Here is an 18862-nt window from a genome sequence, read left to right on the forward strand (position 1 = left end):
AAGCCACAGGACGGCGCTACCCCCTGAAAACGTTTCTAGTTTCAACCGGAGGGTCGTCCCTTTCACTGTTCTGTTCACCGTTCCCTCTCTGCTCTCCCACTCAAATCACTGCTTTTCTCCACGGCCGCCCCTCTCGCACGGCACGGCGATGGCGGACAGTGCTAGCGAGAGCGATACCGATGGAGCGGGGAGCAGTTCAGCTCCTACACTGTCATCCGCAGCTACGACCTCCGGCAAGCCAGGCATAGTAATCTCCCAATTTCGACTTGAAGAGCTGACGAACCGCCTTGCTTCGTTACAGCAAGAGAACAAAGTGCTCAAAATCGAGCTGGAAACGTTCAAACTGAAATGTAAAGCCCTTCAAGAGGAGAACCGAGATCTGCGAAAAGCTAGCGTTACAATTGTGAGTCGGTCATTTTACTGATACAAAGAAACAGTTCTCACGTTAATCTTTCTCGTGGATTTGCAGACAAGATGAGAATATTAAGTTCACCTTAACGTTAAATGACAGATCATTGTTGACACTAGCATGGCTAATCATTCCGATATTGGCTAACTACTGAATTAGCAAGCTTGGTGTCTCACAGGTGTCTTTGCTAGCTAGTTAACCTAGCAGGATTATGAACTACAATTTCAGATAACTGGTGATGATAATGGTGTCCTGCCAGATGTGAATTACACATCGTGTAATGATAGGATAGCTAAGCGATACAACTGCTAGCTTTAGCTAGCATGTGCTATACGTAGGTTGGATAGCTAACTTGCTTTTGCTTCATCTCTACATGGCTAATGTTACTTAGATTAGTTTAGAATTTTGTAGGCCTCCAAACATATACCGACCCTTTAGAACTTGTCAAACACAAGAACCCACCCAGGACAGGACGCTTTCATTCTCCAAAAAATGGTAGACTAGCCAGACTTGCCATTTTACCAGATAGAGCCAGCCTTACGGTAAAATGTATGCTTGGTATGGCTGAGGAAAAGAATAAGTTTAAACACTGTATGAACTTGCTGAATTCGGCTAAATCGAGTCAAACGAAATGATTTTGTCAGATTCTTAAAACTGTCATTGTTATGCGATTAACCGTAGTTGTCGTGGCGTTTCTGTGTTGGGTGAGTCTTTGTGTCATTCAACTAACTTGTAATTTAACTGTAGGTCCAGACTGCGTCAGCTTCCCGTGTCTGAATCATTGGTCTATTCAGACCCATTCTGTATTTGGGGAACTTCCATTCTGTTACAGGGGAAAATGGCCAGAGTAGATTTCCATTACCTCCATCCACTAGCCAAAAGTATCAGTGAATTTAAAACAATAACCTCACCACAGTAATTGTAAGAATTTCTGAAGTATTAGACTTGAACTAACATAACATCCTTTGGGTAATAAGTGTGACACTCATGAATAGAAAGGAGATGGTTTATGGGTTTTTGTGACAGGTGTAAGGTTTGTGCCATGGGTTGGGCATTTGCATGGGCATTTTTGACCTTACCACAGAATCAAAGACCGATTTTTACCAATGTAATGAGTTTGGACATTCCCCAGCCAATCAGAGACACGTAATGGTTGACAAACACAAAATCCAGCAGTATTTATGGGATCTGGGGCCTGAGCTGTGCGTCCTTGGATTAGAATATCCACAATGAGAGATGTGTCCTCTGCCCTCTGCGCTTTACAGTGTTCTGTGAATAGTGAGATTATACTTGGGTAAATCACTGCATATGCTCAAAGGAAAGAAACGCTAGAACTCAACAAAGTGATCTCTAAACGGGGATTGGGTGGGTTTTGTCCTTTCAGCAAGCAAGAGCAGAACAAGAGGAAGAGTTTATCTCCAACACCTTATTTAAGAAGATCCAGGCCCTCCAGAAAGAAAAAGAAACTCTTGCTGTGAACTATGAGAAGGAGGAGGAGTTTCTCACAAATGACCTGTCAAGAAAACTTATGCAGGTAAGCATCACCCCCTAAGGGCTTAGAACCGAGATCTTGGAGTCAATGTTGTGAGAGGCTTTTGAGATAAGGGATGAGTCTGCTGTAACACATTAGAATGTTCGAAACATTGTGAGGTCATTCGTGAGAAGCAACACCTTTTTCCCCCAAGACTGGAGAAGCAGTGTCTCACTACATATGACTACTTTTGTTGTGTGTAAAAGTCTCAAGATTTGTTGTAGTTATCAGATTTATCGAGGTTATATAGTTTTGAAGGTTGTCACTGTGCTGTGAAATGACAGAGTGCAGTAGGCTCTAGGCCAGGCTTATAGGACTGGATGCTGGTTGTTCAGTTATACCACAGAAACAGTCAGATTTTGTCAGTTTGCAGTGATGTTGAAGGGAGGTTTCTGAATTACCACTTGTGTGTGTGTGTGTGTGTGTTGACAGCAGAAGGAATCTCACTGGACCACATACATGAGTGTAATTCTATGATCATACAGACAGTGTATTTTTTGTCCATTCTCGCAGTCTATACAGGATTTTCTCTCTCTCCTCCACCCATTTCACACAGTGCTGGGCTGCCTCAGAGGTTTGTGTATCAGTTCATATCAGTGAGAAGAAAGAGATTTCTGGAATGTTTGTCCTGCTTCTCGTTCCTCGTTTGAGGACTGGGGTTCTGGTTTTTGTTCCAGCCACTGTCTATAAGTTATCTGCTGGAAAATGCAACCATTTCCCGGGTGTGATATAAACCCCCCTTTTTTCCCCAGCTTACTCTTGTTCTAACACGAGATTTATTTATGTGCACAGTGCTGTTTGAGTGAGACTTGTTAAATTTTGCATGTGGTCCTTACATTTCAAGCACGTGGCCCTCCCGGATAAACCTATTTGCATTAGAATGGTGTCTTTGGCAGCCATATTTGGCTTTTTGCCTTCTATTATCTTTGTACACTAACACACACACACACACACCACACCCTAAAAGAGAAATGTTTTTTCTTTAATATTGAAAAGGATGTAATGTGTTTCTATCTGTGGTTACAAGAAAACCATGGTGTCATAGTGTCTAGACCATGTAAGAAAGCAGGAAATGGCAAATGAGCTGCGTTGAATCATGGTGCCTATTTAACCACAGCTGTGGTAAGAATTCGTTCTGTCTGTCTTTCTGTGCGTGTGTGTTCCAATCTGAGAGTTATTTTTTCCATGCTCTTTTTCCTTTGTAGCTTCAGCATGAGAAGGCAGAGCTGGAGCAGCACTTAGAGCAAGAGCAGGAGTTCCAGGTCAACAAGTTGATGAAGAAGATTAAGAAACTGGAGAATGACACCATATCCAAACAGCTCACCTTAGAACAGGTTCCATCTTGTTACCTCTACCATTTATTCATTTTAGCTGACGCTGTCATTCAGAGTGACGCATCTTTTTTTTTTTTGCTGTATCTGAGCTTGTGTGTCTCTGGTTCAGCCTTGGGTTTAAATGGCATGCTCAAGGGCCAATTGGCAGAGAGCCACAAAGCATGAGTTTTAAACCCCACAACCTGGTTGCTGGGCTGCTTCCCTTACCACCTCTCATAGTGATTAATTACCGGACAACTTTCCCTGAACAGGTGGACGATGAAGTCATCCAAAATAAAGCAGGTGTGGTTGTGTTTTCTCATGTAATTTCCAGCTACAGCCTCTGCCGCCTGTGTTAGTGGAACACTTCTGTGAAATGCACAGAATGCAGAACATGAGCCAAACCCCGCATTAGGGAATGAGAATGAAGCTCTGTGCAAAATTTGAAGGGCTGAAATGGCAAGAACCAGTTTGCAGTACACAACATAGACACTGCTGAACAATTTGCAAAGGGGACATCTTTAGTCTCAACAATACAGAGCATTTTCAAGTTATCAATTAGCGTTCGTTTTGGGGTTTCAAGAAACTGATATAAATAACATTGGCCACACCTGTGTTTTTAGTTTAGACTGATCATATGTGTGCTGTTTTTTCTGTGTACAGCTGAGGCGGGAGAAAATTGACTTGGAGAATACATTAGAACAAGAACAAGAGGCGCTGGTCAACAGGCTGTGGAAACGCATGGACAAACTGGAGGCAGAGAAACGGTTGGACTAAATTTTTGCCAAATTGCTTAGGATCTTAAAGCAGTTTTATTTGTGTTTTTCTTTAGCCATATGTTGTGTATAGACCAAGAGTCATGGGATTCTCCCTCACAAGTGCGGATGTGTTGCTCACTAATTAAGCAATGGTTAATTTCCATATGACAGTCCAGTCACCTTAACTGACACCATGAGGAGTGTACATGGGGCAATCTAAACAGTCTCAAACAGCACAAGCAAACAGCTGTCACATTGAAACTCGTATTGATTTCCTTTAGAATCACAATATTTTGATTAAGCCATGAATGTTGGGATGTTGCTCCTTTTAGATGCTGTGAGCAGTGGAATAGGCAGCAAAGCCTCTTTTTGTTAGTTAAATTTGTAAAGGATTTAATAGATCCCTTTGGGCTTTTCTTTTCCTGTTGGATCGACAGGATACTGCAGGAGAAGCTGGACCAGCCTGTGTCGGCCCCGCCCTCCCCGCGCGATGTTTCCATGGAGATCGACTCACCTGAGAACATGATGCGGCACATTCGCTTCCTGAAAAGCGAAGTGGAGAGACTGAAGAGAAGCCTTCGCACCACTGAGCTGCAGCGTGAGTGCTAATGGGCGACCTCATAGACACAACAAGAGCAACTAAATCTTTTTTCTTCACTTTCACTTTTCTTTTTGTTTGTTTTTGGTTTTCGGACATTGCATCTATACATGATGCTTTTTCTGAATGAGCTCTTAAATTTAAAGAAATACTGGTCAGTGAATCATTTTGGATCATTTACCTATTAACAGGGTTCACACAAGGTCCTTAAAGTACTTGAATTTAGCGTTATGAAATTGAAGTACTGCATTACCTGGAAAATTGGCCTCTTTTCTGGAAAAGTGCTTAAAATGAAAGAGATTACGCGTGTGCTCCGAGAACTTTCAGAGCGCAGTGTTCTGAATTTGGTCAAATCTTTGGTGACAGCCCCAATTGTGTGTGCGGGGAGTGAGGCATAATGCTCTCCGAGAAGTTCCAGTTTAGGGTATGTTGGCATCAGTGAAGGCAGCTCCACACAGCTTCATGTTATGGAGTTCTTTGGCTCCGCCTTGTCCATTCTTTTCCTATATCCAACACCTTGGAGTGCATTATGCCATTTATACTATGACGACTTATCAAACAATTAAAAAATGAAGGCTTGGTATATATATTCGCTACTACGTAATTGAAAGCATTAATATAAAAACAGCAAACAAACACTGTGTTGCCATGATATCAACTTTCTAATCCTGCCACACAGCACTTTACCTCAGTGTCAAACTGAAGTACCCTAGAACATCTGGAAACCTGCGACTGCTTATCTAACGTAGTCTCCCTGTCAGTAAAAGTTTTCTGTAAAGAGTTTCATTCCTCGATATGGGGAAATAAGACTGACTTTCCCGACAGTATTTATGTGAGCCGCACCTTGTGTCTAGCTCATTTTTAGTAGGGTACCCTCTCATTCAAGTTCAGGTTTATTTAGAGGCCAATATCACTGGCTTACTTTATTCAAAAACTTAATAAGCCCATTGCCATGCGCAGTAAATTACTCTGTGGTCAGTTTATTATTATATTTTAGAGCCCAACCAATAAATTGGCGTGCCAGTATTATTGGTCGATATGAACTAATTGCAGATAAATCGGTATCGGCGTTTATAACGGCCGATAAATGACAATTAAAAAAGAGACAGAAGATGGATCCTTCAACCATGTTATGACATTCATGTCAGCCATGCCTGGTTTTGCTGCAGTAATGTGAAAGCTGGTACTCAGTCAAACATCAAAATTACGTTTAATGTCACGGTAGTTGAGTGGTGTAGACCAGTGGTCCTCAATCCTGCTCCTTGGGGATCCCTGCTCTGCATATCTTCTATCTATCCTTGCTCAGAGCACACCTGAGTAGAGTGATTAACATGTTGTTGATTAAATCTGGTGTGCACAGTCAATCAAAAGTGCCACTGGTGAGTTCAGTCAGGAAGGTAGAGCAGGGAAAGATGGAAAACGTGCAGAGCAGGGATACCCCAGGAGCAGGATTGAGAACCACCAGTGTAGACTAAGCTGTTGACAAATTTGATTGTAGCTTTATTTATGAAACAGCGTGGTAGTTCTAGTGAGTAAACAAACAACGGTCCTGTCATTTCTCCCTTCATCTCTTCTAAAAGTTTTCTCTGGCAAGCTCGCTTACAGCAGCTGATAACGCTGTCCATTGCTAAATTACGTTACTGGCAAAGCAAGCTAATGCTGTGTTTATCAGTGGAAGACCACTAATGTTAATGAGCGATTAAACTGTAGCGTCTAACTTATTCTGTCTAAATGAAGCAATGGTAAATATATCTGCGACTCGCATGTCTGTAGGTACAGTCAGTGCATTGGAAATTATTAAGCCAGAGGGGATGCATAAATAAATGGGAGCTGAACAAGTATCTAACATGGCTTGGTAGCCAAACAGAGTTATCTAGTTTGTCTTTCAAACGTGTAGTGTGAAATCCCAAAGTCCTCGATATGACATGAATACAGTCATGTAGTATTAGATGCATTCAACAGCAGCGTTTAGTCTACGTCACTGTATCAGTTTACTGCATTATTTATCAAAACTTTAAATATATTTTGTTGTAGGCTACCTTTGTTCAAAGTACTGCTTCTGACAATAAAACAAGTTTATTTTTGAATTGCGTTATGCCATGTTATCTTGGTGAAGATTCTTACATAACTACACAAAAACAAAGATTTTCCTTAACATTTGTTATGTTGTGTCTTTCTGAAAAAAAAATATTGGCCGACATATCATTATCGGATTTTTAAATCATCAAATATTCGAAATCGTATCGGTCTGAAAAATCCGTTATCGGTCGGGCTTTATTTTATTTAATTGCAAAATTGTAGAGCCTTAGATATTTATCATTCAGATGATCTGTCCTAGAGAAGCAGAGCATAAATCTATAGCAAACACCTGTTGTCGTTATTTGCTATTGTTGTCATGGTTATATGCATTTAGATGTATCAGAAGCATTGATTTAGAACGATGATTAAACTTTTGACCAGATCCATGTATGAGGCATCCCTATATATGATTTTAACAGATATTTGCCATCCAGTCAGAAATGCGTGTTTTCCATGGTCATAGTATGATTGATTAAGCCACTCTACCACCTTTTACTTTTCAATGCGCACTATTTTCCCTCATCACTTTAATTGTTTTAGTTTGATTTATGCTGGTTGGAGGTAAATCTCAGTCTATTATGCTTGGTTATGTGCTGTAAATTAAGTTCAACTCTGGCTGGAGATTGATATAGACAGTGACTGGCTGTATTGTGTTGAGTCTTTTAAAATGGAAAGTGGGTGCTGGAAAATGTCCTTGAAAGTCCTTTATTTTCATAAAGTCTTGTCAGTATATGTTTAAGCCTTTGCTCTCTGTTAGTATCAGTAGAGACAGGATGGAAATTAAGAGGGCAGTCAAGACACATTCATGAAATCAGTTTTTTGTGATTTTTCTGAGATTCAGTGGTTTGATTCTGTGGACGTGTTCCTCCAAAACTTCCATGAAAAGAATAGATTATTTACTCTTAAATCTCTAGTGCATTCTATCCCCCCTACCTTAGCAATGCAGGTATTTATACATTCAGACTTGCAGATGCACTTCATTACTGATTATATCATGTCATATATATATATATATATCAAGCCAGTTTATTAGGTATACCCATCTACCACCAGGTTGTTTAGTCTCCCCTGTCGCCTCTAAAACAGACTGAATTCTTCAAGGCAAGGTGTTGAAAGTATTCCACATGGATGGGTTCACACGAAGGCTTTGACATCATGCAGGTATTGCAGAGTGGACATGGTGCATTCATGCTGCAAGTCACACATTCCAGCACCACAAAAGTACTCTGTTGGGTGGAGCCCCTGGGACTGCATAACTAAAGTGTATTCACTTTCATATTTCCCAAACATCTCTGACTGCATAACTAAAGTGAATTCACTTTCAAGTTCCCCAAACACCTCTGAGGCATTACATGTTTTGAAACATGGTGTGTTATCTTGCTGGAAGAATTCATGCGATAAAGAGAAACTTTTCAGTCCCTAAACGTCATGCATCACAGAGTTTGTCTGTTTGTTTATGTTAAAGTTTACACAGTCGAACTGCAGTCAAGCGTACCAGTCATATTTTTCATTTGCAGCACATGTGCAGCCATTCAGTGTAATTTGTTACATTTATGATCACAAACAGTTTCCTGTCATGGAAATTAATGCTCTGCCACTATCAACAACAGAGTAAAATCCATACCATAGGATCACTCCCAGTATGATGATTTAACTGTTCACGCACCCTAGTTCTTGGTGAACTATGGTCTTGCACTCCTCAGTTGTCCAGTGTTGTTGGTCACCCACTCACTGGGACTGCTTCTTATTCTTTTTCAGTGACAAGAGTGGATTGCCATGTGGTGATCTGCTGCTGTATCCCATCCATGACAAGGGGGACGAACATGTTTTGTGTTCCTGGATGCTGTTCTCATCACCACTGTTATACTGCAGCCTCAAAAACCTGTTTGTGAAACTCTTGTTAGCTCACTGTGTTCTTGCTGTTAGCCCTGCGATCTCTCTCATCAGCGTGTTTGAAGCACTGCTCTCGGTAAACAGTGTTCTGAGATGATGGTAGAGACTGCATACCTGCCACCTGCCTCAAATTCACTTCCTTCACCCCTTTTGCCCATTTTACCCTGTCAGACACTAACTGGATCCCTGTTTTTCTGTTTTGTCTAACCATGGCCTCATGACTCACTGTCTGTAGGAGCCTCTACAGGAGCACACCTCCTTGTGAGATTTGCTTTAATCCCTGCTCTACTGAACAGCACACAGGTTTCCAGCTGCTAGCTCTTTTGTCACCTCTAATGAGGTCTCAGATCAGTCCTCAGTGACTCCATTAACACAGCTCACCTCTTCTCAGCAGGGCATGTGGACCCTCTTGTGCAAGGTCTTTTGTTGCAGTGTGGGTGTGTGCCTTTACGTCAAACAGCAGAGGGTGCTCTTGTCCATAAAAATAGTTTGAAAGCTCTGAGTACAGCTCTGTTGTCCACTGATGTAATCAGGTTCATGATTGCAGCACCAGAGTTTGCTAAAACCATGGTCTTTTCTGTCTATTCAAATGTTTTAAAAAAAAAAAAAACAACTTTCCTCTATCTTTTTTTTTTTTATGACAGTATGTAGTAGCCTGGTTACATTTTAGTAAAGTATGTCTGTTGTTCTTCTCTCCCTCTCCCTCTCTCTCTCTCTCTCTCTCTCTCTCTCTCTCTCTCTCCCTCTCCCCCTCTCCCCCTCTCAGACACGGAGAAGCGGGCTCAGTACATTGAGGAAGAGAGGCACATGCGTGAGGAGAACATTCGCCTGCAGAGGAAGCTCCAGAGAGAGATGGAGAGGAGGGAGGCTTTGTGCAGACAGCTGTCTGAGAGTGAGAGCAGTTTGGAAATGGATGATGAGAGGTACAGGACCCACTGTTATACCCACCAACCACAATCAGATCAGAGCCCCAACTTTAATTTGTCCCTGATAGCGTCTGTACCTTAGCCCTCTTGTGTATAGATACAGAGACAGTGATCGTGATCATGTCAATTTTGCCGACAACCTTAAAGAGAAAGTTGATGCTTTTTAACGTGTGGTCTCATTGGAACTCTTACCTCAATGTTTGTCCCTACCTCAAATATTTTTTCAACCTAATGCTTGGATTTTTCAGTTTGATTTCCTGTAAGGCCTTAAAGCATTCTCAGAATTACACAGACTTACTGTGCTGCTAACGGTGTTTCTTTATGTCAGATGGGTACAAAGGTCAGCTGACAAAAATCATTTATCAATAGAGTCGAAATGTACATAACAGAAACCTCTGAGTGATAACTGAAATGGCATATCACGGAAACAGTTTAATTACAGGGTCCCAGTACACAGAATTGGTTTATTTCTCCACAAGGCTGAACTTTCACATTCAACAGATATGTACACCTTTGTCACTGATTGTGTCACAAGCCTTTTCTCTCTGTGTGTCTAGATACTTTAATGAGATGTCTGCCCAGGGTCTGAGAGCACGCACTGTGTCCAGCCCCATCCCCTATACCCCGTCACCCAGCTCTAGCCGACCCATCTCTCCCGGTACGTCACCATGGAACTTGGCTCTCTCACGCTCTCTATGCATGACATGCTCATGCATTTCTCACCACTATATAATTTAATGTTACCTTTAAAACAGAACTATTATATAACACATCTACCTGTGCAGTAGCACATCAGCAGAATGGTTACCTGACGTGACCTAGTATGTTTACCCGGTTACACTATCACTTGTTCTGGTGCTTCCATCATTTTTTTTATCAATAATGATAGTGCTGTGACTGTATTGCCCTGTTACATGGTCACTCAGTTCAAGTTTTCTTTCCTGATGCCTTGGGGAAACCTTTTAATCAGGTATGATGTTTTTCCAAAGACTGTTATGGGATAAAGGCAGTGAACTCTTACATGCATAAACAGTACCTTTGAGATAAGGGAGCACATTGGGCTATAATTTATGTGATATGAAAACTCGTCCTTTTTTATGTTAATCATTAGACTATGTACTCAGTGCAGCATTTCCACAAACAGTGTAAGAAAAGAAAGTATATGACTTAATAGCCACGATAGATGCTGGAGTTGTGCAGCCCCTCGTGTGGATTAAGACATCTTTTTCATATCTATAATAAGCAGGCAAAACAAAACTAATCTCACATTTTGCAATTTTCCCCTCTGTATAAATTTGTTGACCTAGATTACTTATGTTTGCCCCTGTTTGTTTCATCTTCAGTTTCCCACATTGTCTGCCAAGAAAGTGAAAACATTATTGTATGTAGGGCTGCATGATAATAATAATAATAATAATAATAATAATAATAATAATAATGATGAAGGGAAGCCAAGACAGGTGTGATGTGGTCAAACTTCCTTGTTCTGGTCTGAATTCTGGCAGCAGCATTCTGGACCAGATGAAGACTTTTGGTAATAGAGGCAGGCAGGCCAGGGTACAGAACATTGCCGTAATCGAGGTGAGACGCAACAAATGCGTGAGCAATGGTTTCTGCATCAGCCATTCTTAGAATGGGCCTAATTTTATCGATATTACGGAGGTGATAAAAGGCAGTTTTGGTTGTTTTTGATATGAGAGACTAGAGTTAAAAATCACACCGAGGTTTTGAGAGATGATGCAGTTGTCAAAATCGGGGGTAAGATCACTAAAAAGATGCTTATGCGTAGGGGGACCAATGACCAGCGGAGAAAATTTGTGATAAATTTGTTGAATAGTGCAACACTGATATGAGATGTGATAAAACAAAGGTTTCAGTATATCATTTCAATGTGTGTCTTATTCTATACAGTATGCTGCAAAAAATGACCTTGAAAATGAGTAGATTGCGTTTGCTGTGTAATGAAATCTAAATAATTTCCTTTAAGAACTATTATTTTAACTATTATTAATTATAACTATTTGCGAAGTTTATCTTGTACCCGAATAGGGCTGCTCTTCTGCACTTTGTCTCTTCCTCAACTCCTCAGCTTTATGAATCTTAGGCGTTCTGATATTGTTGCCCTTTATGACGTGTTTATTATGGAAATACATATCACAATGACAGTAAAAATACAATACATCAAGCAGCCCTAGTATGTGTTTGATAGAGTTTCTAGGCTGACTAAGACATGTTTTGTGGTAAACTTGGGCTGTCCAGGCACAGCGGGCGATGATTCCCAATGCTACATGTAGGACTCAGTGACCTGTCTCTCCTTAGTCTATGGAAGTGAATGATTGTAACTGCGTGTTTGCTTTACATATCATATGTCACCTGATACTTGTAAGAATAATATCTTCGTAGTTTCACATTAGGGATATATTGGAAGCGGTGCAAAACATGCACAGTACTTTTGCAGTTAAACTTTTCTGAATATGCAAACAAAGCCATTTGTCCAGGGTGGAGTGACCGCCCGCTTTTGGACAAAACTGAACAGTATTCGCGTCAACATGGATTTCATTGTGTTTTCTTACCGTTATGATGGCCACTGAGCTGTGCTTTGGACGTGTTTGAACAAGGATGTTAATGGTGGATGTGTGTAAGCATTAATTGCTCTTGAACACACACATGCTCCATTTGTGGGTTGGAACATGGCAGTATGTCCAAAGGAAAATGTTGCCTTTTTGTACCTCCCAGCTTTTGTTTGTTGAATGTGATTTGCATTTAGATTATAAGAACTTGATAAAGACAGTGTACAGGAACCTTTTAGCAGGTCTCTTTAAGTTAGTGCTTATTAAAGGGCACAAATGCATAATTTTTCCCTAAGAAATGAGTTTATGGTTTTAACAATGTTTTGATTTATAACCCTTTTTTTTTTTTTTTAGGTCTGTCCTATGCCACTCATACAGTGGGGTTTACTCCTCCTGCCACCCTCAGCCGTGCTGCCATCCCCCACTACACCCCCCCAGGCCTGCACATCCACCCAGGCTCCTCCCACGCTGTACAGGTCAGATTCCATCGAGACAGCATTGAGGGAACTATGTCGTTTTAACTGCAGAAAACACTTCTTTTCATCTGCTTGCTCATTTTTAGCAGTAATGATCAATCGGTATTAGAGCTGTAACTGTTTACCCAGTTTATGGTTCCTGTATTGGCTTACCCAGTCCAGGGTACCTCAGCTTTTTAGCTATGGTTTGTTTTTTTTTGTCATGGTTTGGGTTGAAAGAAAATTAAACCAACTCTTGGTTTTCCATTTTCCATTTTTTTAAAACATATACTAATTTAACATGAAAAAAACAAAGCTTCAAACAAACATCAACAAAGCTCTTCAAAAAGTGAGAATGAAAGACAATTGAATTCACTCCCTGTTATTTCAAGGTTCTTCTTTAAGAAAATGATTATAAGAGGACTAAGCTTGTCTCTGTTATTTTAAGGCTCTTCTCCATGACAGTTCTCCATCAAGAAAATAACTGCGAGATTTCCATTGTTGTAAATGAATGTATACTGCCACATCAGCGATTTGAACAAGACAGGAGAGTTCTGTATTTTGGGACTGACGCTCAACCCTGCCATTTCAGCAGAGAAAGAATCACATGACAACTAGAAAATGATGATCCGACCTTTCTCAGATCGATTTGTGGGTACTTTGGAATAAGAAAAACAAGTTCTTACTTGTTCCAGCCCAGAGATTAGATCTATTTCCTAGTGTGTGTCCTAGTGTGATATCAAAGAAACTAAAAATTTCACATACAAGAGCTGAGCTGAAAAAATAAAAATCGTGGTGCACTGCTGAGGACGACGGATCTGCGTGTTTTGGTTCTGGTACCAAATCCTGATCAGTATATAGGCTAAGTGAAGATTTTATGGGGATGTAGGCCGTGTAAAGAGTCTCTTCCTGAGAACAATGTGCAGCGTGGAACCTGGTGACAGGGTCAGTGGATTCTTCAGATTTTTGTTGAATGTCTGAACTGAATTTGGATTGGATTGAGAGTTGTTAAATTATTTTTTGTTGCCAGTTGGGTCAGGCATCACAGAGAGCATGCTTTGTTTTGAGACAGTAAGCCAGACAGTGAATACTCCAGGTTGTCATGCTTCAGTGACTAAAAGTATCAGTTGGGTACCTGTGCAGGTGCAGCTGAATTGAAATCAGATAGGCCTCCACATGTGCTACAGTGCCATGGAGATGTTTGCAAACTAGGTGGGAACAGTAGTTGACCTCACTTGTTGTGTGAATGGGGTCAGTGCATATTACCTGAGTAAGACACCAGTCTTGTTTTAAATTTACAGTTGTTTATATATATATAGTGCAAGCAAAATTTTCATACACACATAAAGGTATTTTAGATTCCATGTGTCCGCTTGTACTTTGTGGCCCAACTCCCAATCTTCCAATCATTTTGCCGGAGGAGAAACCTTAAGACTGAGTATTGATATATTAGAGCAAGTCTAATTAAAAAAAAATGATGGGAGGGACAATAAACAAGTTTAACATACATGTCTAGCACCAGGCTGTCAGCTTTGTTTTCCTTGGAAGAATACGTTGCCTATGCATTTTGGAGCAATGCAGTACCTGTTTTGATAGGTAAATTTTTCAAATGTTGTTTGTTCCATGAAAGACACATGAAAACATTGTAACTATTTACTATAGCTTGTGTCTATGGTAACATAGAGCTCAAATTGAAGTTAGCCTGAGAGAATAGAGAACTTTTTGGTCTTAACTTTTAATAACACTGTTCCAGTTCTCTACATTTCTGTGTGCGGAACTAAAATGAAAAACTCCGTTTCCTCCCCGATTTCATGACATGAAAAGAAATTCCATGTTTTGTATGCCTTTTTTTCCACTGCACCGAGAACGTACCGAACCATCACTTCAGAACCGAGGTCCATACTGAACCGTGACTCTTGCGCACCATTACACCTGTAATTTAATGAATTGACTTTTTTTTCGATCTTTAATTGGATTGATCACAGGAGCACAGATCTATTTCTGCATTTATTTTATTCCTTTTTCACAAATCAGTTCTACATAAATAAAACTCTTGAAAGTGGATACCTTACCAAAGACTCTGCTTTACAAATCAGCCAAAGGGGATAGGTGGTGATCAGCAGTGACCAAATTTATCTTAGTGAACTGATCAATTTAAAAAAAAAAAAAAAAAAAAAGGATCCCTCATTTAGCTCGATAAGTGGTGTTTTTGTTTGGCACGCCCAGTCTCAACATCCAGCTGACCTTTGAAACCACAATAGAAAATATGTAGTGTGAGTGAAAAGGGACAAAACCTGTATTCTTCCCTTGCTTAGTGTCTCTAGAATTGCATTGTCTTTCTGAAAGATACAGTGATGGAGTAGCATTTCCCTCCTATAGACCCCTCACAGAAAATGGAGCATTTTTCATTGTCGAGTCGTCCTATCTTTATCTGATCTACTGGATTCCATTTTGTAATACAATGAGGGAAGTAAATCATAGCCATGAATTTTCCATTATGGTAATAAGGTAAGTCATTTAAAGAATTTCAGGTCATGAAATGGGGCAGTTACATGGACATTTTCACACCAAATTCCTAACCAAGGGCTTTGAAGTCCAGAGATGCTTGCGATCGGAATCGAACATGGGCTGAAATGCCGTGTTTTTAAGAGGGTTGCAATGCTAATTCTTGAACACTTTATTACCCTAATGTTTCCTTCCTGTGCCCAACTGTGGGCTAGGCTTTTTATAAATCTTAATTTGTTTTGAAAGATCACTTGAAGCAAAACACAGTATTGACATATGGTAGTCATTTTGCAACCTTTTTCATTGGAGCTGTGAGGAAATGTAGACCATATAGACAATATTGTTGATAAAATATATGGAATTTTAAAATAATTCAATGACTGACTAAATCTAGATAATTAAAAATTTCATCCTTGCTAACTTCTCGCCTTAAATTTAGCTGTTATTATATTGTTTATCACCTGTTTCATTTCATACAAGAATTTTCTGTGGTTGTTAATCATGCAAGAATTTAAGGCAAAGAGACATAAATCAACACCACAGATCCTCCTGACAGGTGACAGTGGTGCGGACTTGTCTTGATGTTGAAAAGTCATAACCAGCGCAAGTCCCTGCCCTGCCTTGACCTGCTGTTCTCTCTGAACACTCACCCCGTGTCCAAGGCATTCTCGTCCCAGTTTCTAGTCTCTCTAGACTAATCCTGGTCACCACTTTTCCCTTTCTTTGCTTAATTGAAAATCTCAGCTGATTGGCTGACATGCCATTAGTTTCCTGCCACACACAGTCTTGATAGATTAGGCTGCTGCTTAGCGCAAGATGTCAGAGTTTTTGTACTGTTTTAGGCTGACATGTAGTTTAAATAAGAGGATTAGCATGTACCGTACCTCAAACTCAATGGAGGATGTATTCTCTGTACTGAGCCCACATACTGACTCAGCAAATCCTCTCTTCATTTGATAAAACTGTTTCTCCACATGTCAGCTCCCACAGTTTTACTGTGCTCAGTAAAATGTCAATAGAATACTCATGAATTTTGACATTTTTAGTGGTCTGTCCTTCTCTTGCAATTGACTGCACTTTTTTATTACATTATTTGCTTGTAAGCAATGCAGAGTACTAGACATATCAGCTGATCAGGTCACACATGTGTCTGAGCCAGCATTGCCTGCAGGCCACGTTACAGTGTGAGAGCCATTCTTTTCAAAAGCGGACGCTGGTTAGGTAACATGGTATCTGAACAGCTTAGTTAAAGTGTCGGCTTAGATTGTCTTGTCGTCAGTTGCAGTGACCACCTCGTACTTTCAAAGGGTTGTGAGTTGTAACAGGTCAGAGGTTGCGATACTGAACAGATTACACTAAATCCTCTCTGTTGTAATTTCTTCATACACCTCCAAAAGGGCAATGGGGTTGTATTTTTTTGTCAGCGGGTTTGTTGTTACAGAAACACTGAGGTTGCTGTCAGGTGTTTGTTCTGGCAAAGGCTCTTTTCCTTTGGGGTTGGTCATGCTCTGGTGACCAGCACAGGAGCACTCAAACAGATAAAACCAGAATGACAGTGAGCTTGGAGCCAGCCACCCAGACACACTTCAAAGCCAAATACTTTTGCCAAGAGGAACGTCACTGAACAAACCCTGCTAGAACTGTGCCACATATGTTCTTGTGATGGAATTTATTTGTATTGTGAGAATTTTATTTTTATTAATCAAATTTTTTCTTTTGTCCCTTGTTTTTTGTACACAGAGGCCATCCCCAAGGAGAAGCAACAGCCCAGACAAATTCAAGCGCCCAACACCCCCACCTTCCCCAAACACGCACTCAGGGGTGCAGCACCCACCACCTCCACCCCCACCAGCCCAGCCAATGGTGCAGTCCAGCTCCTCTCAGGCAGCTACATCACAGCAGCCCCCCTCTCAGCCTTAATGCATGCACTGTGCTACGCTACGCTAAGCTAGGCTACGACAGTGACTCAGCGGTTCTCCAGGGGGTCAGGCTCACTACCGAAGGCTAACTGGAGTGAACAATGGTTTGGAGGCAGCACTGGAGAGCATTAACCCTGGCATTTGACTGACTGACTTGGCCAGCTTTCTGTTTGGCTTTGCCATGCCATGTAACTGAATTCGTATTTGTGTGTGTTTTGTTTTCTATAGAGCAGTCATATATGGATTGGGGAGAGGATGAGAGATAATGGTAGTTGAATGTTGAGTTTCTCTTTTATTTCAGGGGATTTCTGAAACTTGCTCTCTCAACCTCTGCCCCATCCCATCAAGTCCAACCATAGTGGTGTGTTAGAAGCTCTTGCTACAATCAGCCACTTAAATCTAAGGAGAAAATAAAGAAACTAAACAAATTTCTGCTGAACAGCTGACGTACTTCTTTGTTTGACAATTTGCTAGAGAGCTGAAGCGTAATAATTCATTTGACTGGTTGAAGTCTGGATGTAAGGAATCCCTGGTTGAGCTCAAACTTTAATAAGAATGGCCTAAATCAAAATAAGAAGCACAGGTGGAATGGAAGTGTTGTGTGATGTTTATTTTTTTCTGTTTTTGTTTTGTTTGTATAAAACCTTTATAAGCCTCTTTGGACAACGCTTAGACATTGGCCAGGAAGGCACTAAAAACTCTGAGGAAACGTATTGCCTATCTCAGCGTTTTTAAAAGGCTGTGCTGGAGTAGTGTCTCTGTGTGTACAGATATAACTCTGGATGCTTGGACCAGCCCTTTGGACAACACTGCATAAAGAAAGATTAACATCCTCTACTTATGTCTGATATATATATTATATATATTAAAAAAAAACAAACATACAAAGTGAACAGTCAAAATAAAAGGTACTGTTGAACAAATTAACCTCGGTATGATTAAAAGCTTGTACAAAGACAGATCTTTCTCCCTTGTGTTTTTTTTTCACCCAAATGAAGTGTAGGCTTTCACATTTGCCTTAACTCTTTGTTGGCTTATTTATGCATATAAGCTTGATTTCAGTATGTCTTAAGAAGTCATAATGACTTAAAATGGTTTATTGTGTTCACCTACACTAGTTTCAGAAGAGTAAATGAATCATAACAGGCTATGTGTGTAACTTGCGGATAGATTACATCTAATATGTAATCTGCTAAAATACACTGTAAAAGGACTGTTTTATCTTCCTCATTAAAGTCTCCACAGCACAAAATGAATAAGTATAAGTAGCATAAGTAGTGATTCATCTGAGATGCAGAGTTGTGCAAGAACCATTAGTCATTTAATGAAACTTCATCATGCATTTTTCTTTAATTTATATTTGAGTGGACAAGTAGACATTACTAGTTAACAATTTTTTTCCCAGACGGTCCAAAGAGACTTACTGGAAACCCTATTTTTGTCTTGCCTCAAATAACCTTGAATCATTAAATTGATGGAGTTTATCATTTGGAATTGGAAGTACTTTCTGGATCTTACACATTGAGCTGCCTGCAACTTGAAGGTATCTGTTTTGGTATGGTATTTTTTTGCATGTGTGTTTTCACATCACAGGTTACATTTCAAGAGCCTCACAAATTTGGTAAATTTTTTACGCACAAGTATGAATAGGGGTATCGGTGTAGTGAAGAGTGAAGTAAGGCCAGTAACTCCCCAGACAGCAACAACAGTGAAGTGCAAAATGTGTTGGAATGTGCTCTTAAATAAAAGACTTGAATGAATACTTCTACTTGTTTTTGCAAAACAATCCTACCAACTGAAGCTGGCACACCATGTTTTTTGTTTTGTTTTATCAAGACTACAGGATAATTAAAGCCAACACCTGCATGAGCCTTGCTAAGCCTTGGCAGGAAATGGTGTGGCATGG

At 40.3% G+C, this 18862-nt stretch overlaps 1 protein-coding gene across 1 annotated transcript; it reads left to right on the forward strand.

Moving 5' to 3' along the window:
- Positions 1-98: 98 nt before the first annotated feature.
- ccdc6a (coiled-coil domain containing 6a) lies at positions 99-17915 on the forward strand. Its single transcript, XM_030786910.1, has 9 exons — positions 99-403; positions 1794-1943; positions 3146-3274; positions 3917-4020; positions 4449-4609; positions 9348-9504; positions 10065-10165; positions 12432-12553; positions 16778-17915. Exons 1-9 carry the CDS (start codon positions 149-151, stop codon positions 16955-16957), a joined length of 1359 nt encoding a protein of 452 aa, XP_030642770.1. The 5' UTR covers positions 99-148; the 3' UTR covers positions 16958-17915.
- Positions 17916-18862: the final 947 nt, after the last annotated feature.

The sequence above is a fragment of the Chanos chanos genome, chromosome 10 (assembly GCF_902362185.1).
Source record: "Chanos chanos chromosome 10, fChaCha1.1, whole genome shotgun sequence".
Taxonomy (NCBI): domain Eukaryota; kingdom Metazoa; phylum Chordata; class Actinopteri; order Gonorynchiformes; family Chanidae; genus Chanos; species Chanos chanos.

What these genes read in the sequence shown, in the direction of transcription:
- ccdc6a (XM_030786910.1), top strand. Translation starts at nt 149, where the DNA reads ATGGCGGACAGTGCTAGCGAGAGCGATACCGATGGAGCGGGGAGCAGT. An exon ending in AACAGCTCACCTTAGAACAG is followed by an intron (nt 3,275 to 3,916) that starts GTTCCATCTTGT and finishes TTCTGTGTACAG; the next exon opens with CTGAGGCGGGAGAAAATTGA. An exon ending in TCGCACCACTGAGCTGCAGC is followed by an intron (nt 4,610 to 9,347) that starts GTGAGTGCTAAT and finishes TCCCCCTCTCAG; the next exon opens with ACACGGAGAAGCGGGCTCAG.